This window comes from Triticum urartu, chromosome 3A (assembly GCF_056163025.1).
Source record: "Triticum urartu cultivar PI428250 chromosome 3A, HENAU_Tu73, whole genome shotgun sequence".
NCBI lineage: Eukaryota > Viridiplantae > Streptophyta > Magnoliopsida > Poales > Poaceae > Triticum > Triticum urartu.
Window position 1 is genome coordinate 38204018 of NC_141875.1, and position 15843 is coordinate 38219860.

The following is a 15843-nucleotide window of genomic DNA, read 5'->3' on the forward strand; positions in this document are numbered from 1 at the left end:
TGGATGTTATTTTTGAACGAATTTTTCCTGAACCTCAAACATTCGATATTGTTTAATGTGGCAAAATTTCAGATTTTGGACTTTGTTTGATATCATTTTTTTGGGCAAACTTGGGTGTAGTACACCCAAGAGTAGCCAGTACTTTGATTCCCTATGGTTACAACTACGAGTAAACCCTTTTGTATGATCCATTCAGAGCTTGGTTTATTTCCACACTCCATCCTCATGTAGAGAGCAGGCATACACTGTTTGAAACCTTCAACTCTATGATTTCGGATGGCAGCTCATGATGGTTATTGTGTGGGAACCAACTTTGCATAGCTAAGCTTGCAATTTTCGTGCATGGAAAACAAGTGGTGTACGAAGAACTACCGACGTTTCAATAAACACATCGATCCTTTGTCTGTCGAAAACACCAGTTCCAGAAGACAGGTTCAGTAATTCATGATTATGACTTGATAACAGACCAGCCATCAGGAGGCTTCGTCCACTTCTCAGGTGGTCATGTACAAGAGGCAGGCCATGGGGCCGCACTGGTATGTCTCCTCTGAGGTCCTTGGAGAACCACCATTTTTCCTTTAGAGATGTCACCATGGGAATGCTGCTCAATGCACTGGAGGCTATTGATGTAGCTACATAAGAATCTGGGTGATGCTTCAATGGTTGGAGCTGGTTTGTGATGAACAATCTCGTTACGTACATGCCAGTTGCGCCAAAAGGTCATGAGAACCGGTAGTCGCTGCTCTTCTGGGCATTCATTCAGGAGTAGCAATGCCCATTCAGTACCGGAGTTGACAAATGTCGTCGAGGCGTGGTATGCTGATGGTTGCCGCAATTTCTTCTCACAACATACGGGCTAGCGGGCACCTGCACATTGCATGGAATGTATCCTCGGATTCCATGCCACATAAAACACATAAGTTAGAGACCTCAAGTTTTCTCTTAGCCTTGTACTCCATCATTGCAAGTGAATTTGTGATTAGACGCCATGCAAAGACGCGTACCTTTGGTGGGGCAGGGCACCCCCACACTGCCTTCCAGACGGCACGAGTGCCGTCCGGTGCCCTGCTCGCGGCACACATGGTGTCGATGGCGAGACGATACGTGCTTCAGACGGAGAAGATGCCTCGTGGATCAGGTGCCCAAGCCAAGACGTCCTCTTGACGCCGCTGGGACGCTTTGATCTTGAGTATACATGCAGCATCAATTGCATGAAATTGCCAGTGGACAAGCTCCGGGATCCACCATCCATTGTCATCCAACAGCTCACTAGCTCGGTGCAAGCGACATGTGCCCCTCGCCGTAATGGGCTTGTACGACGGCAGTCGTGGCAGCCAAGGACCGCGCCAAATACGCACTTGCTCTCCATTCCCAACACGCCAGATTAGTCCTTGCTTGAGCAACTCCAGCCCATGCTGAACTGCGTGCCATGTAGGAGAAGCATTGCCTGCAAAAAGAGTGTCCACTAGAGACCCATTAGGATAATATCTTGCCTTCAGCAACATGGCACAGAGCGAATCAGGTTTTGTTAGTAAACGCCATGCTTGACGAGCTAACAATGCTTGATTAAAGATACGGAAGTCACGAAAGCCAAGACCTCCTCTTCCCTTTGGCTCTATAATTTTCTCCCATGCTTTCTAGTGGGTCTTCCTCTTGCCATCTCTAGAACCCCACAAAAAGATCCTCACCAATCTTGTGAGATTGTCACACACCGAGACCGGTAGCTTGAACACCCCCATGATATAGGTTGGGATAGCCTGTGCCACTGATTTAATCATTGCTTCAATACCTGTGTCGATGTCAAAACCGGCGGATCTCGGGTAGGGGGTCCCGAACTGTGCGTCTAAGGCGGATGGTAACAGGAGGCAGGGGACACGATGTTTACCCAGGTTCGGGCCCTCTCGATGGAGGTAATACCCTACTTCCTGCTTGATTGATCTTGATGATATGAGTAGTACAAGAGTTGATCTATCACGAGATCGTAGAGGCTAAACCCTAGAAGCTAGCCTATGGTATGATTGTTGTTGTTGTCCTACGGACTAAACCCTCCGGTTTATATAGACACCGGAGGGGGCTAGGGTTACACAGAGTCGGTTACAAGGGAGGAGATTTACATATCCGTATCGCCAAGCTTGCCTTCCACGCCAAGAAGAGTCACATCCGGACACGAGACGAAGTCTTCAATCTTGTATCTTCATAGTCCAACAGTCCGGCCAAACGATATAATCCGGCTGTCCAGATACCCCCTAATCCAGGACTCCCTCAGTAGCCCCCGAACCAGGCTTCAATGACGATGAGTCCGACGCGCAGATTGTCTTCGGCATTGCAAGGCGGGTTCTTCTCCAAATTCCGAATAACTGTTAAATAGTGTCCGACTTCTCATAATGTTGCGCTTCTTGGCTTCCATGTCCAATAATGGCCATCTCCCACGTGTCGAACGAATGCAAGAGGCCAGGGCGTTTTTACATTTACCACCCCAGCTATGTGAACAAACTGCTTATTTAAAGATATGGGGATTCTCAGATCCAAATCACACCATCCTCCCTCAGCGAGCATTCATCGGAGCGCGCCCGAAAAAATCCATTCCAACATGGCCGGCCAGCGCAGCTCCTCATCTCGCTCCCGTAGCCCTAAGCCCGGAGATTGGAAGAAGTGTTCCGTCCCGCATAGTCAATTAGTGGGGTTACAGACCCAGGGATTTCTCCCTCCAGCATATATGGTCCCTGTTCGAGCCGGGCTTGCCACCTACAATGGCGGGGAGCAGGCGGAGAGCTTTTCGAACCCCTCCAAGGGGGAGCGGGTATGCCTCGTTCCTTATTTATTAAGGGGACTTGGATTTCCGATCCATCCGTTCCTCCGAGGGCTCCTGGAGTTTTACGGCCTCCAGTTGCATAATCTCACCCCTGTCTCCATATTACACATCGCTGGTTATGTGGCCCTTTGCGAGCTGTTTCTGGGCTGCGAAGCTCACTTCGCGTTGTGGAAGAAGCTATTCTGCCTTGTGCCCCGTACTCAGAGGGGGTCAATATATCAAGTGGGCGGGGCCGAAATATGGCGCATCGCCGGGACCGGATACCTATCCGGTACCCCGAAGAAGACGCCCGAAGACTGGCCTTCAGAGTGGTTTTATATGGAAGACGTCCCCCTCCTGGATCCTATTCGGATTAGCCTTCCTGAGTTTGATAATGCCCCTTTGAAGAAGTGCCTAAGTTGGCGACCACGGAGCCCTCAGGAGGAAGATGATAGAGACGTTTCTTACCTGATGGGCCGGATAAAGGTGTTGGCTCAATCAGGACTGACCGTAACCGAGGTTATGTCAATATGCATTATGCGGGGGGTGCAGCCACTTCAATATCGAGGCCACTCCATGTGGCACTTCAACGAGGAAGATGATGCCACCCGCTACGGTCGTAAGGGGCCGGACTCAGTTGCTGCTCTAGCAAAAATTCTGTCCGGTTTGTTCAAGGGAGAGGAAGAGGAGTTCCTCCGCATCAAGCCATGGGACGGATTCTCCATGTACAACCCTCCGAGCTGGGTAAGCCGCCGCTTTTTATACCCATCCTTTCCGCATTTTTGCAATAATTATTTTATCTTGCCGGTTCATCGCAAGAGCTGCGCAAGGCGGTAAGGGAGATCAATAGCCCACCTCCACAACCAGAGGATCATGAACGGTCCATCAACCCCTGCCTTAAAGAGGATCCGGACATATTTGTGGAGCTGATTGACAGGATATTCTATCAATTAAGCTGCGATGAGGCCATTGTGGCTATTATAGCCGACTATCCTGGGCTACTCCCTGCCTCGCAGGTAAGTGAGACCAGAGTCCCAACCTTCGAGAAGTATCCCTTTTTTGCGCCCTTCACCTACCATATCTGTACGGTGTTTTACAGGGAAGGTCCTCGGGACACCATGTTGAGCCCGTGGCGAATTACCAACAAGGGGCGCCGAAGCTGGGCAGGCTGAAAAGGAAGGCGGTCCGGACGAAGACGTTGGTACAGAGGTATTATACCAAACCTCACTCCGTGATTATCATATTTTAAGACGTAATAACACCCATGCTTCGATGAAGGAAAAGCGCTCGCCGGACTATATTCGGGGAGGTCGCCAATCACGCCTCTACTAGCCGGGCTCCAGGGCCGGACACAGAGGCGGAAGCTAACACGGGGCACCCGCGAGATGCTCCTCCAACAGAGGATGCGGATAAAATATCCGCTACAAACTCCAAAGTGGAGAGCGCCATGAATCACAGGGAACGACGCCAGAAATTCCTTTTGATGTAGCTTGAACTACGTCGGTATTTCCCCAAAGAGGAAGGGATGATGCAGCATAACTACTGTAGGTATTTTCCTCAGTGATGAGATCAAGGTTATCGAACCAGTAGGAGAAACACGCAACACCACGTAAACAGCTCCTGCACACAAAGAACAAAATTCTTGCAACCCGACGTAAGAGAGGGGTTGTCAATCCCTCACGGGTAAAAAGATAGGTAAAATTGTAGTAGATTGGATAAATAGTTTTCGCGGGAACGCGAGATAAAATAAATAAATAAATAAAAATTGCAACAAGGTATTTTTGGATTAATAGATCTGAAAATAAAAGCAAATAAAAATAGATCGCGAAGGCAAATATAATAAAGAAGAGACCCGGGGGCCGTAGATTTCAATAGTGGATTCTCTTGAGAAAAATAGAATATGGTGGGTAAACAAACTACTGTTGGGAAATTGATTGAACTTCAAATAATCATGATGATATCCAGGCAATGATCATTATATAGGCATCACGTCCAAGATTAGTAGACCGACTCCTGCCTGCATCTACTACTATTACTCCACACATGGACCGCTATCCAGCATGCATCTAGTGTATTGAGTTCATGGAGAAACGGAGTAATGCAATAAGAACGATGACATGATGTAGACAATATATATTTATGTAGAAATAGACCCCATCTTGTTATTCTTGATAGCAACGATACATACGTGTCGGTTCCCCTTCTGTCACTCGGATCAAGCACCGTAAGATCGAACCCATCACAAAGCACCTCTTCCCATGGCAAGAAAAATCGATCTAGTTGGCCTAACTAAACAAAAGATTTGAAGAAGAAATACGAGGCTATAAGTAATCATGCATATAAGAGATAAAAAGACTCAAATAACTTTCATGGGTAAAAACATAGATCTGATCATAAACTCAAAGTTCATCGGATCCCAACAAACACACCGCAAAAAGAGTTACATCAAATAGATCTCCAAGAGACCATTGTCTTGAGAATCAAAAGAGAGAGAGGAAGCCATCTAGCTACTAATTACGGACCCGTAGGTCTACAATGAAGTACTCACGCATCATCGGGGAGGCACCAATGAATATGATGAACCCTCCGTGATGGTGTCTAGATTGGATCTGGTGGTTCTGGAACTTGCGGCAGCTAGAATTGATTCTCGTCGACTCTCCTAGGGTTTCTAGAATATTGGAGTATTTATAGAGCAAAGAGGCGGTGCGGGAGGCCACCGAGGTGGGCACAATCGACCTGGGCGTGCCGTGGTGGGTTGTGCTCCCCTCGGATCTCCCCTCAGGTACTTTCTTGGCCCAACAGGTGTCTTCTGGTCTAGAGAAAATCCACAAAAAGTTTCGTTGCATTTGGACTCTGTTTGATATTGGTTTCCTGTGATGTAAAAAACAAGCAGAAAACAGCAACTGGCACTGGGCACTATGTCAATAGGTTAGTCCCAAAAAATGGTATAAAATAATTGTAAAATGATTGTAAAACATCCAAGAATGATAACAGCATGGAACAACCAAAAATTATAGATACGTTGGAGACGTATCAGAATGCTACAAATGAGTTAGTTGATGAGAACCTAATGATTCAGCAGTGGACATTTGTACCTGTGAACAAAGTATATGTGCGAAGAATTTGGAGAGGTCATACGCGTTCTCATAAATTTTTCAAAAGAATCAATTTTTAGGAATTTAACAGTCTTGAGGAATTTCGCTAAGCGTTCTTGTATTAGGTTCCAGAGTTGTATAGATTAGAAAATCCATACAAATGAGGAATCATGAAGAAAAACATAGCTTAGAGAAATCAAGGAATATAAGTATTCAGGTGTTTAAGGAGTGGGAAGTTGAAGAATAAACATCTTTTGAGGATTTTGGGGAGATCATAAGAAACAAAGTAGGGTAGTCAAATTAGATTTTAATTACCCTTGTCGAAGAACACAAAAAACTGGGAGTGGAGATGGAGAAGTTCGTCTGTTCAGATCTCCCATGCCCTAACTTGGCGGCGGGAGACAGCTATGGTGGCGGCGGAGTAAAGATTTCCGCGGTCGGCGCGAGTACGGCAGCGACGAGGCAGTGAAGCTCTTCCTCACCGGCGATGATGGAGTTTGGTGATGGCGCTATGTCTGAGAGCTCGAGCGAGATTCAGGTCGAGTGGAGTAAATGAGGTCCGAGGAAGGGAAGGGGTTTTTATAGCCGCGGTGAAAAACTACTTGTCCGAAGATTTTGGACGAACATGCCCCTGACTCTCACTATACTAACGACATATGTCACCCATGTACAGAGAGGTGGAGATCATGGGGGATCGCCGGTGAGTAGTTTAATACATCGTGGGAAGCAGAATGGTTTGAGCGACAACATCCAAAAATTCGGACATGAAAATCTTTAAAGTTTCGTTCGCAAATTCTTCAGCTGTCAAGGACACAGTGAAGACTTCGAACGGGTTTCAAATAGAACACACATGAAGAACTTGTGAACAGACTGGGTTGAGTTTAGTATAGAGGGGGAACGGGTCTGATCACATTCACTTAGAGGAAAAATCAACTTGAAGAACTAACAATAAGTGAATGTTGTTGAGGACATAGAAAAACTCCAATATATATATATATATATATATTCAATGAAGAACACCAGTCAAAAATTTGTATGAACAGCGATGACCTGTAGGCGGACTTGTCGGCAAGCTAACAACATCCATGTGACTTTTCGTATCCATCAGATGAGGCACACAATTCTTTGGGATTTTCTGTTGAAGAGCATAATAGTAACGTAGTTAGCAATGTAGTTTAGCTTTAGAAGAATGTATGGAAAAGATGCATTGGTGTCATAATAATAGAAAATCTTACCATGCCATTTCTATGGATGTTGGTGTAGTTCAACACATGGACAAGTGGCACGTATTGACCATAATGTGGAGGAGTTTCATAATTCTTGCACACAAAGATGATCTTTCTCCTCATAAGTTAATTCAGAGTCATCAGTGTAGTAGGTTCTGTCTACTATTTTCTAAGCATTTTTTGAAGAATTTAAATAAGCTGTCAAGGAAATATATAAGCTATCAACTAGTTCCCTATAAACAATATAAATTACATAAAAATAGCTTGAGAAAATCACATAGAGGTAGAAGTGGGAGCGTATCAACAAGGACCCAAATGTCGATATTAGCTTCGTCGATATTATCTTCATCGACATTATCTTCGTCAATGTCATCTTCAGGATCACCAAGATCGAAGGTGACATGCATACCCTCGTGAAAACCATATGCGTTGCACAGTGCTTCCCAATTTGAGCAACCAATGTAGGAGTAGTTCACCGCATTGTATAGATTTGCGGCAAAAGTATAACCATGATGGGTCCTGAGGTGAACTCTCTTTGTCTCCATGTTCTCATGATCTTCAAAATTTAGCTTCTCCAAGACATAGCCGTCTTGCATGACATGGAATGCACTAGTCAAATTGTAAAAGACAGAAATTACACGTTGAAGAAGTAGAAGTCATGCTTAATTACAAAAAAAGACTTGTCGTTGTTGCGTACTGTTTCAAGAAAGAAGGTCTCTCGAGCTTAATACTAAAGCGCCTACCGTCTCAAAGGTGAGGCGTGCAGCATAGACCCCAGTCGTTGCCACAGTAATCACACTCCAGGATCCTATCGTCATCGTCAGACATTTTCTATGGTCATAGTTCAAAGATTAAACTTCTAAAATTTAATATATGTAGTACAAGAACTAAATTAGATCATTATTATTCATCACGGGTTGACTATCGGCCTGTCGAGTCTTTTCTTGAAAACTCTCAGCTCACGTGGTGTATATATTCGACCATCGGTAATGGTCACTCCTCCCTTCGTCCCCGAGTGCATTACACCAAAATGTCTAGCACACGGGAATGAAGGAGAATTGACCCCCATGACAACAGTCAGGATTCTTCCTCTTTGACATTTTGCGATTGTTGGTGATGGTAGCTCCTCCTATCATTCCAAAGTGAGTTACACCAAAATGTCTAGCACCTTGGCATGAAGAAGAAGCTACCCCCACGACAACGGTCGATATTCCTCTTCCTTTCTCATATATGGTGGACATTCCCTCACTAGTTTTGTGACTGTCATGTATGGAGCTCCAACAGACTTAAAGTCAACCCGTAATGTCGTTTAATTATATTTCTAGAGAATCCGGGCCACTCGATATTTCCACACATTGTAGCACAAGTCATGCCAAAATTCACAGAAAAATATAGCATGACCTTTGCTAAAATAGGACATATCGAATGCCTAAAATTTTCCAGAACGGAAATGAATCAACATTCCAGCAAAACATAGGTCACTCGGAGGTGTTCCCTGCAAAATGCATATATGCATCCATTTCGTCGAAATTTTTCAAAAGCATTAATGAAACAGAAGTATTGAAGCAGAATATTAAAGCAGGAGTACTTGGTCGCACATGGGATGGACTTTAAGAAAATTAGTCCAGTGGAGGAGGCAATCGATGAACTCATGTGACAAGTTAGTGGCTTCCTTACTCATATACTACTACTACATCTATGAAAACATCTACATCATCATCGACTTCAACGACATGGGGATTTGGCTGCTCTCACCTCAAGGTCGGAGGGGGTCGGTGACGGGGACGACAACGGGGATGATGCAGGGGCTACTTAATTTCTGCAAAAACAAAATATAAACAAAAAACATTATTATCCTAATTTTAGGACTTAGTGAAACCCTATAAGCTATCAACTAAACATTATTATGCTGATTCAAAAGACCTACATTTACTAAAAATTTGTAAAACTAGTTTTTTTACTAAAAAATTGTATTACTAACCCTAACAGCTATCCATCCATCCATCTATATATCCAAAGCATTACTAAAAAACCTAGTTTTATCCATCTATCTATCAAAGCATTACAAAAAAAACCTAATTTCATTCACCCATTTATCTATAAGCTTTCTACTAGTAGTGGGTTCATATATATGAACACCTAGGGTTACATATATATACATACTATTGTACTAAAAAACTATTTAGTGCTCTAATGATGAAGTGGGCTCATATATATGAACACCTAGGGTTCATATATATGAGCAAAATTAGTAAAAAAATCTGAACGTATTGCATTTGCTAATTCATCCACCACATTCATAGAGGAGAAGGAGGTACTCACGGTAGGCAGCCTGGGCCGACAAAGGGGATGGAGGTGGCAGGCACGGGGGAGGGTGGCCACGCATTGGGGAGGGCCGGCGCCGGGGGAGGGAAGCCGCGCATGGGTAGGGCGGCCACGGGGGAGGGCGGCCGGAGTAGTGCGGGGGCGGGCCGACAAGGGTGGGAGAGAGAGTGGAGATGGAGAGTGAGGAGGGAGACTAAGAGGTCAGGCGGGGGAGGACGATGATAACATGGGCTTAGTAGTAGCGCGGGTCGCGGCCCAACGGTACTGCTAATGTCATTAGCTGTAGCGCCAGTCCAAGACCCGCGCTACTCCTAAGAGGGGACGTGCAGCTAGGCCTGGGCTGGCCATAACAGCAAGCACGCGCTACTGCTAAGTGCGGACGGTCACAACCCTAGCATGTGCCACTGCTAAGTATCAGTCGCACGTCTTTCTAACAAGCACTATTGATAAGCCTCTATGTATAAGGTTTTTCCTAGTAGTGCATGGAGCCGTAGAGGAGATAGACTTGGTCAGACGGCTGGAGAAGCTGCGTTCGGTGTGATGTGACCAGTGTAGCGGCGACCCGGCACACAGGAGGACCGAGGAAAGATGAAAACTTTAGGGTTAGGGCGACAACGCTGTAGAAGTTAGGCCGGGCCAGAAATTTCAAAGTTGGGCCAGAAAAATTGATCGAAAGGGATATATGATGGGCCCAAGCGAGATGGCCGGAATTCGGCTCAAAATTGTTGTTTCGGCCGAAAATCTAATCTATGACCAGCGCTACTGTGATTCTGTGACCGCCTCACTTCTCCACCCTCCGTCAGATAATTGCCACCAGCTATTGACTCCCATTTCTTGTGTAGTCGATATATTTCTGTTTCCCCTTAAAAAAAGGACAGCCCGGTGATATTTCTGTTTTCTCCTTCCACCACAAATTTCTAGTAAGCTCTCTCCACTGCCTTTGCTTTGCACAGTGACATGGTAAATTCTGTTATAGGAGAACAAGTAAGTAAGTGTTCTCCGAGTCACATAAATTGATGGAATAAGTAAGGTGTAAGATTGAAGCATGTGCTATATGAATACCAAAAAATGCTGTACAACAGTAGAACTAGAATTCAGCAAAGCTTGAGTTCTATGGGCCATTAAAGAGTCATCATCATTACATGATTCAGAAAACAAGTTTTGAAATAATAATTTTGTGCCTTGGACGTTACAAACTTGATTGAAGCAGTTATCTCTTCCATGCATGATCAGCTGGCTGTGTGATGTCAAAGCAGTGCTGTTTTGCGAGCAGTAGTCGTTGTGATCCGCAGAGGCTAGAATGAGTGACTTTAATATTGGATGCTTCAGCTTGCCACTGATTATAATATCGTGGTCCGCGTGCTTTACTCATTGTGCTCTTTGTTCTTTTTCGTCCCGAACTATGCTTATCATCGTAAACTTTTGTTGATGCTGTCCTTCTTTCTACTTTGACCGGTCATGCAGGTATTTTCTACTTATACATGAAAACTGCGGAAAGAGCCCATCTGCCAAACAAATTATGGGAGAGAGTCAAACTACCCAGGAATTATGAGCAAGCAATGGAAGTCATCAAAAAACATCTCGTATGCATATCTAGCTAGCTGCTGTGCTTTGTCACTTCATCTCAACGTGAGTCTAGTTAGCCTTATGCCATCCCTTTTTATCATTATGTAGGAACATTGGCCGGAGCTACTTGTGCACAAGATCAAACAACGCCTGACAAAAATGACTCAGTATCGCATAAGGATGAGGAGACTTCAACTTAAAGTGAGGTAAGCACTACTGGTTTTAGTAGGCACAACATATTGTTTCTTGACAGTTATCTGCTCCTGAATTCTGGGTGTAATCTGATTGTATAAGTTGATGGTACTGTTCCATTTGTTTTTCTTATATGGTAGAATGTAAAAACGAAAATACATTTGAGATCATAATAGAGGAAATAAATTAGGATCACCAGAAATGATCGTATGGCAAGGCTGATTGGTTATGCTAAAGTTGTTACAAGCATGGTTTTTCATTTCAGTTTCAGAAAAGAATCAGCACCAACCGAAAGTACCGAAATTCAGTGAATTTCAGTTTGCATTTCGGCCAATGGGCCGGAATATTCACTTGAATTAAATTAAATATTTGATTGAAAAAAGGTAAAATATTTGAATTCCTGTGTACCACTAAAATGGCTGAAATATTTTGGCCAAAAGCTAAATATTTCAGTGTCTACTGAAATTCAGTGAATTTCATCGAAGTCTCACTGAAAGTGAAAACCATGGTAACAAGTTCAGGCCACAAACTTACCAGTCGATCCTCTTTGTTAAGGTTTACCCTTGTATTATTTCCAATGGTTTATTCTGTCAACAGCCTATAAAATAGTACTCCCTCCAATCCATGATAATTGATGCTGTGGTCTAGTACAAAGTTGTACTAACTTTGTACTAAATCAGCGTCAGTTAATTTGAATCGGAGGGAGTAGGTTTTTGTGGATTGACCGGCCTTTTTTACTGCTTTCCTCTCCATTCTTTGTAACGTACAAGACACTGAACAGGTGACCTCTTGCTGACCAAGCTGTAGCTTGTTGATTCATTAGTGCTGTGGGTATCGCTATTATTGGAATTGCTATTGTGCGCATGAGTGCACCCACTTTGGCAAGCGTCAGTTGCGAGCAGATGTTGGTTTAACCTCAGTTAGAGGACACCTTTCCAGCTCTGGCAACTAGCCTGCGCCTGTGCATCACTTTAGTGCTTCATCATGTGGATCTGGCCTAATCCAACGTTATCTTGTCAAATCCTTTGGTCTAGAACCTAGCTGGACCAAATCTAGGCTGTAGACGTGCGGGATGGTACGTGCTGTTGGGTGGCTCAGCTGGACTGCATTGGCCATGAGCACCGACCAGAAGCAGAAGAGTCGTCCAGGTTCCATTTATCCATAGTTTCGTGCAAATGCTCTAAGTCTCTTAACTATCCAGTGTTTTTGCCTGGCGACTATTTTATTCGTTACACGCTTAGGGGTTGCCCATGTGAAGAATAGTGTCCTACTAAAGTCAGAACATGCACTAAGAGGACCGAAAAGAAAGAGAAATGCCCATATGGTCTGTGTAGCGAATGGGACCACAACACTGTTTGCCTTGCAGCTTATTTGTTCTGCTGTTCCAATTTCTTAGGTCTAGAAGTCATATTTGGTGATGAGTGCCGCACAGCACCTCCAGTCCATGCTTTTCCCCCTCAAGCTGCTTCCTCAACCAATCAGGCGCTTTGGGCTGCATAGCTCAGGAATACTAAAGCCAAAACGTCTTCAAATCATATGTTTTCCATATTCAAATTACTAATGGTATTATGGCGACTACAAACCCTTTTTTGACAGTGCGAAAAAAACCTATATTCAAAACGACTAGTGATGACTTGAGACTTATGATATGACATTCGTGCAATTAACTTGTAACCGGGTTCAGTTACATGCTGATTCATATCGTTGATGTACTCCCTCTGTACACTAATAGAAAACCTTTTAGATCAGTAAGTAGTGATCTAAAAGGTCTTCTATTAGTTTACAGAGGTAGTACATACTTATACTGTTAACTTCTGACACATAAAAAAGTTGCTAAACATACTTTCCTGCTCTGCTAGAGAGAAGATAATGACCGTCCCCAGGAGGAAGACTCAGCGCGATCTCCAAAGATTAGAGAAAGCTGAAAAGGCTGCTCAACTAGAGAAGGTTATTTTTTCGGATAATCACCATCACTTATGTGTTATACATTGCAATGTTCTAACATCTTCCTGCTATCGGTCAGAGTATTGAAAGAGAACTAATAGAGCGTCTGAGGAAAGGTGTTTATGGTGGTGAAATTCATAATGTCCCCCTCAAGCAGTTTGATACTATCCTTGACATGGAAAAGGATGAACTGGCTCCTGAGATAGAAGAGGAAGAAGTAAGCGCAGACCGATTATGATAGTTAAGCTAACTTTGTTATGTTGTCACTGCTCACAAGCTTTCCCATATAAACAGGAAGGTGAGATAGAGTATGTTGAAGGTGCTGATATCGAGATGGATGAAATGGAAGACATGGAAGACTTTGAAGGCTTCGGTGGAGAAGATGGTAAACACTTCCCTTGTTTCTACTGGGCATGTTGTAGAATGCTCTGACTTGTGAGGAGCCGAAGATACTTCTTGTTGTTCTCTGTTCACTAGATAATGTTCTGACTTGGACAAAATGGTTATTCGGCATAGTAGTGCCAACTACAAATCTAATCTCCAAAAAAAAATGATTGCAGATGATGGAGATGAAGATGATGGCCTGGATGAGCCATTAACAAAGATGCCCAAGAGATCGGGCTTCGATATAAGGTCAAAGATTGGTCGCAAGTCTACGAAAGTAATCACCGAGGTAAATCACTTGTTTCAGTATTAATATTCTTGATGTCAGGATACACTGTGTTGCCGAAAATCATATATAAAATCAAACACATCCAATTGTTTTGTCACATATCTGGTATCCAACAAGTAAAAGTGTGTAATCAGTATTGTGCTTTTCTCTTTATTTACATTGCTGTAAGCTAATATCTGCATCCGGGGCATCATATTAGCTTTTTTTTTCAAAAACAATTCATTTTTCCGTGGGTTAACTCTGAATGAGCAGCACAATTCCTGCTGGAGTATAATTTATTTCTCGCCTTTTCCGCCACAGGTGGAACAAGACGAAAACAGGAATATCAGGCTAAGGATGCAGATGTGATTCACCCAAGCACGGCGCCTTCAGTAACATATGTGGTGTTGATGATCGTGTAATTTAGAAAAAAAATTCTTTTATCTTCTCACGATAATCTGTTGAGTTTGTATGATGGTTTATTTTGCTGAGAACACGGAAACTGGCATGAATTGTACTAACTGAACAGTATTCAGTCTCTCTGACCCGAACCAGGTTTTTGCAAAGTTACAGCGGATGTACGCTGTTAACGTCAAGTTGTGTGATTAATTCACAAGAGTAAAATCCATTAGAGAGGTTACTCTATTTAAATAACTTCTTTTTGCTCTAGTCACTGGACTTTAATTTAGGTGTTGGGGGTTTTGGGGGGTTAATTTAGGTGTTTCATATATTGTTTTAGCTAGCTAATTAATAGAAAGAAGCGTCCTCTCTTATGTCCGTGCTTGGTCGACGCTACGTACTATATACGTATAGAGAGGACTAGACATGCTAGCTAGCTAGTAAGCAAACGAAGGAAACAGATGATTGTCATGAACATATGCATACAGAAAGAAGTGATATCGACCACCTCTCCTTCTCCGAGAGATTGGTCGAACAACAAGTTCTCGTATATCTATCCGACACTACCGGCTACATCTATACAATAATTATCTCTTACAATATAATCTCCTAATTATATATGAACACAGGATCCACATAGTATTCTCCGTCTTCAGCGATCACGTGGTCAAGGAAGAATGCCGCCAATTCCTCTTGAATTGCTCGCATACGATCTGGTGCTAGGAGTTCATCCCGCACCCGAAAGATCTAATTTGAAGAAGGGGGTCAATACATATATATATATGAATAAATGAAACTCAACACAAATGATGGTAATAAAATAAAATTGTGAATATTATTGCTTACGCACTTCATATTGTTCGTCAGAGTACCCCTGTTCACAGGTCGTGTGGCGGATGGACTCGCAAACGTAGTATCCACAGAAATCATTCCCTTGATCCTGCGACAACCACTTTATAAGAAATAGAGGTCAATCAAACTAATAAGCAAGCATGCCAAATGGTATTGATGAAACTAGCGCTTGAATCACTAGGAGATGCGCGGTACATGCTACTATAGTACTTACTTTCGGGTGTCTAAATTGCAGCTTTTTCGGCAGTCCTGGAGCTTTTTGGTGAATTTTCTCCAAACCCTGTCAGACAAAGACAACAATTACTCGACATCAGAAAATGAACAAAGTTGCTGATGCTGATAAGGTGGATAATGATCGATTTAACTTACTTCTTGAGCATTTGAGTCATGTCTGCATACTCCTGGGGATCTTTTCATCTCGAGTCTAAGACGGTTACTAGTCCCTGCTCAAGCTTAATCTCTAGGAGAATATAGTGGTAACTGCGCACGCATGCATAACTCATCAATTACATTACTATAACCTGGACTAATATATAAGGGAAACGGAATATGCACAAGAGAGTAACACTCACTTGAAGTTGTAAGGAAAGAGTATTATATCTTTGTTTTCATTTATGACGAACGATTATAGCAAGTTGGCCTCGGTATCTTCGGCATGAAATTTAACCTCGGTTGCATCTATGAGATTTGTGTCAATGAACCCAATATCACCGACTTGTCTTTTCTTCAATTCAGCGATCTTCAATCTGCATAATATAGAGGATAATTATAAATACATGCAATGAAAGAGCTGACCTATAT

General features: G+C 43.3%; 1 protein-coding gene across 1 annotated transcript; it reads left to right on the forward strand.

Moving 5' to 3' along the window:
- Window positions 1-10858: 10858 nt before the first annotated feature.
- Window positions 10859-14160, forward strand: LOC125546568 (uncharacterized; the record flags this gene model as incomplete). The annotated part of the gene is made up of 7 exons (XM_087514693.1): window positions 10859-11020; window positions 11112-11209; window positions 13055-13142; window positions 13219-13356; window positions 13434-13524; window positions 13700-13812; window positions 14113-14160. Coding segments are annotated over 7 exons (738 nt in total), but the record flags the coding sequence as incomplete, so codon positions are not given.
- Between the last annotated feature and the right edge of the window lie 1683 nt (window positions 14161-15843).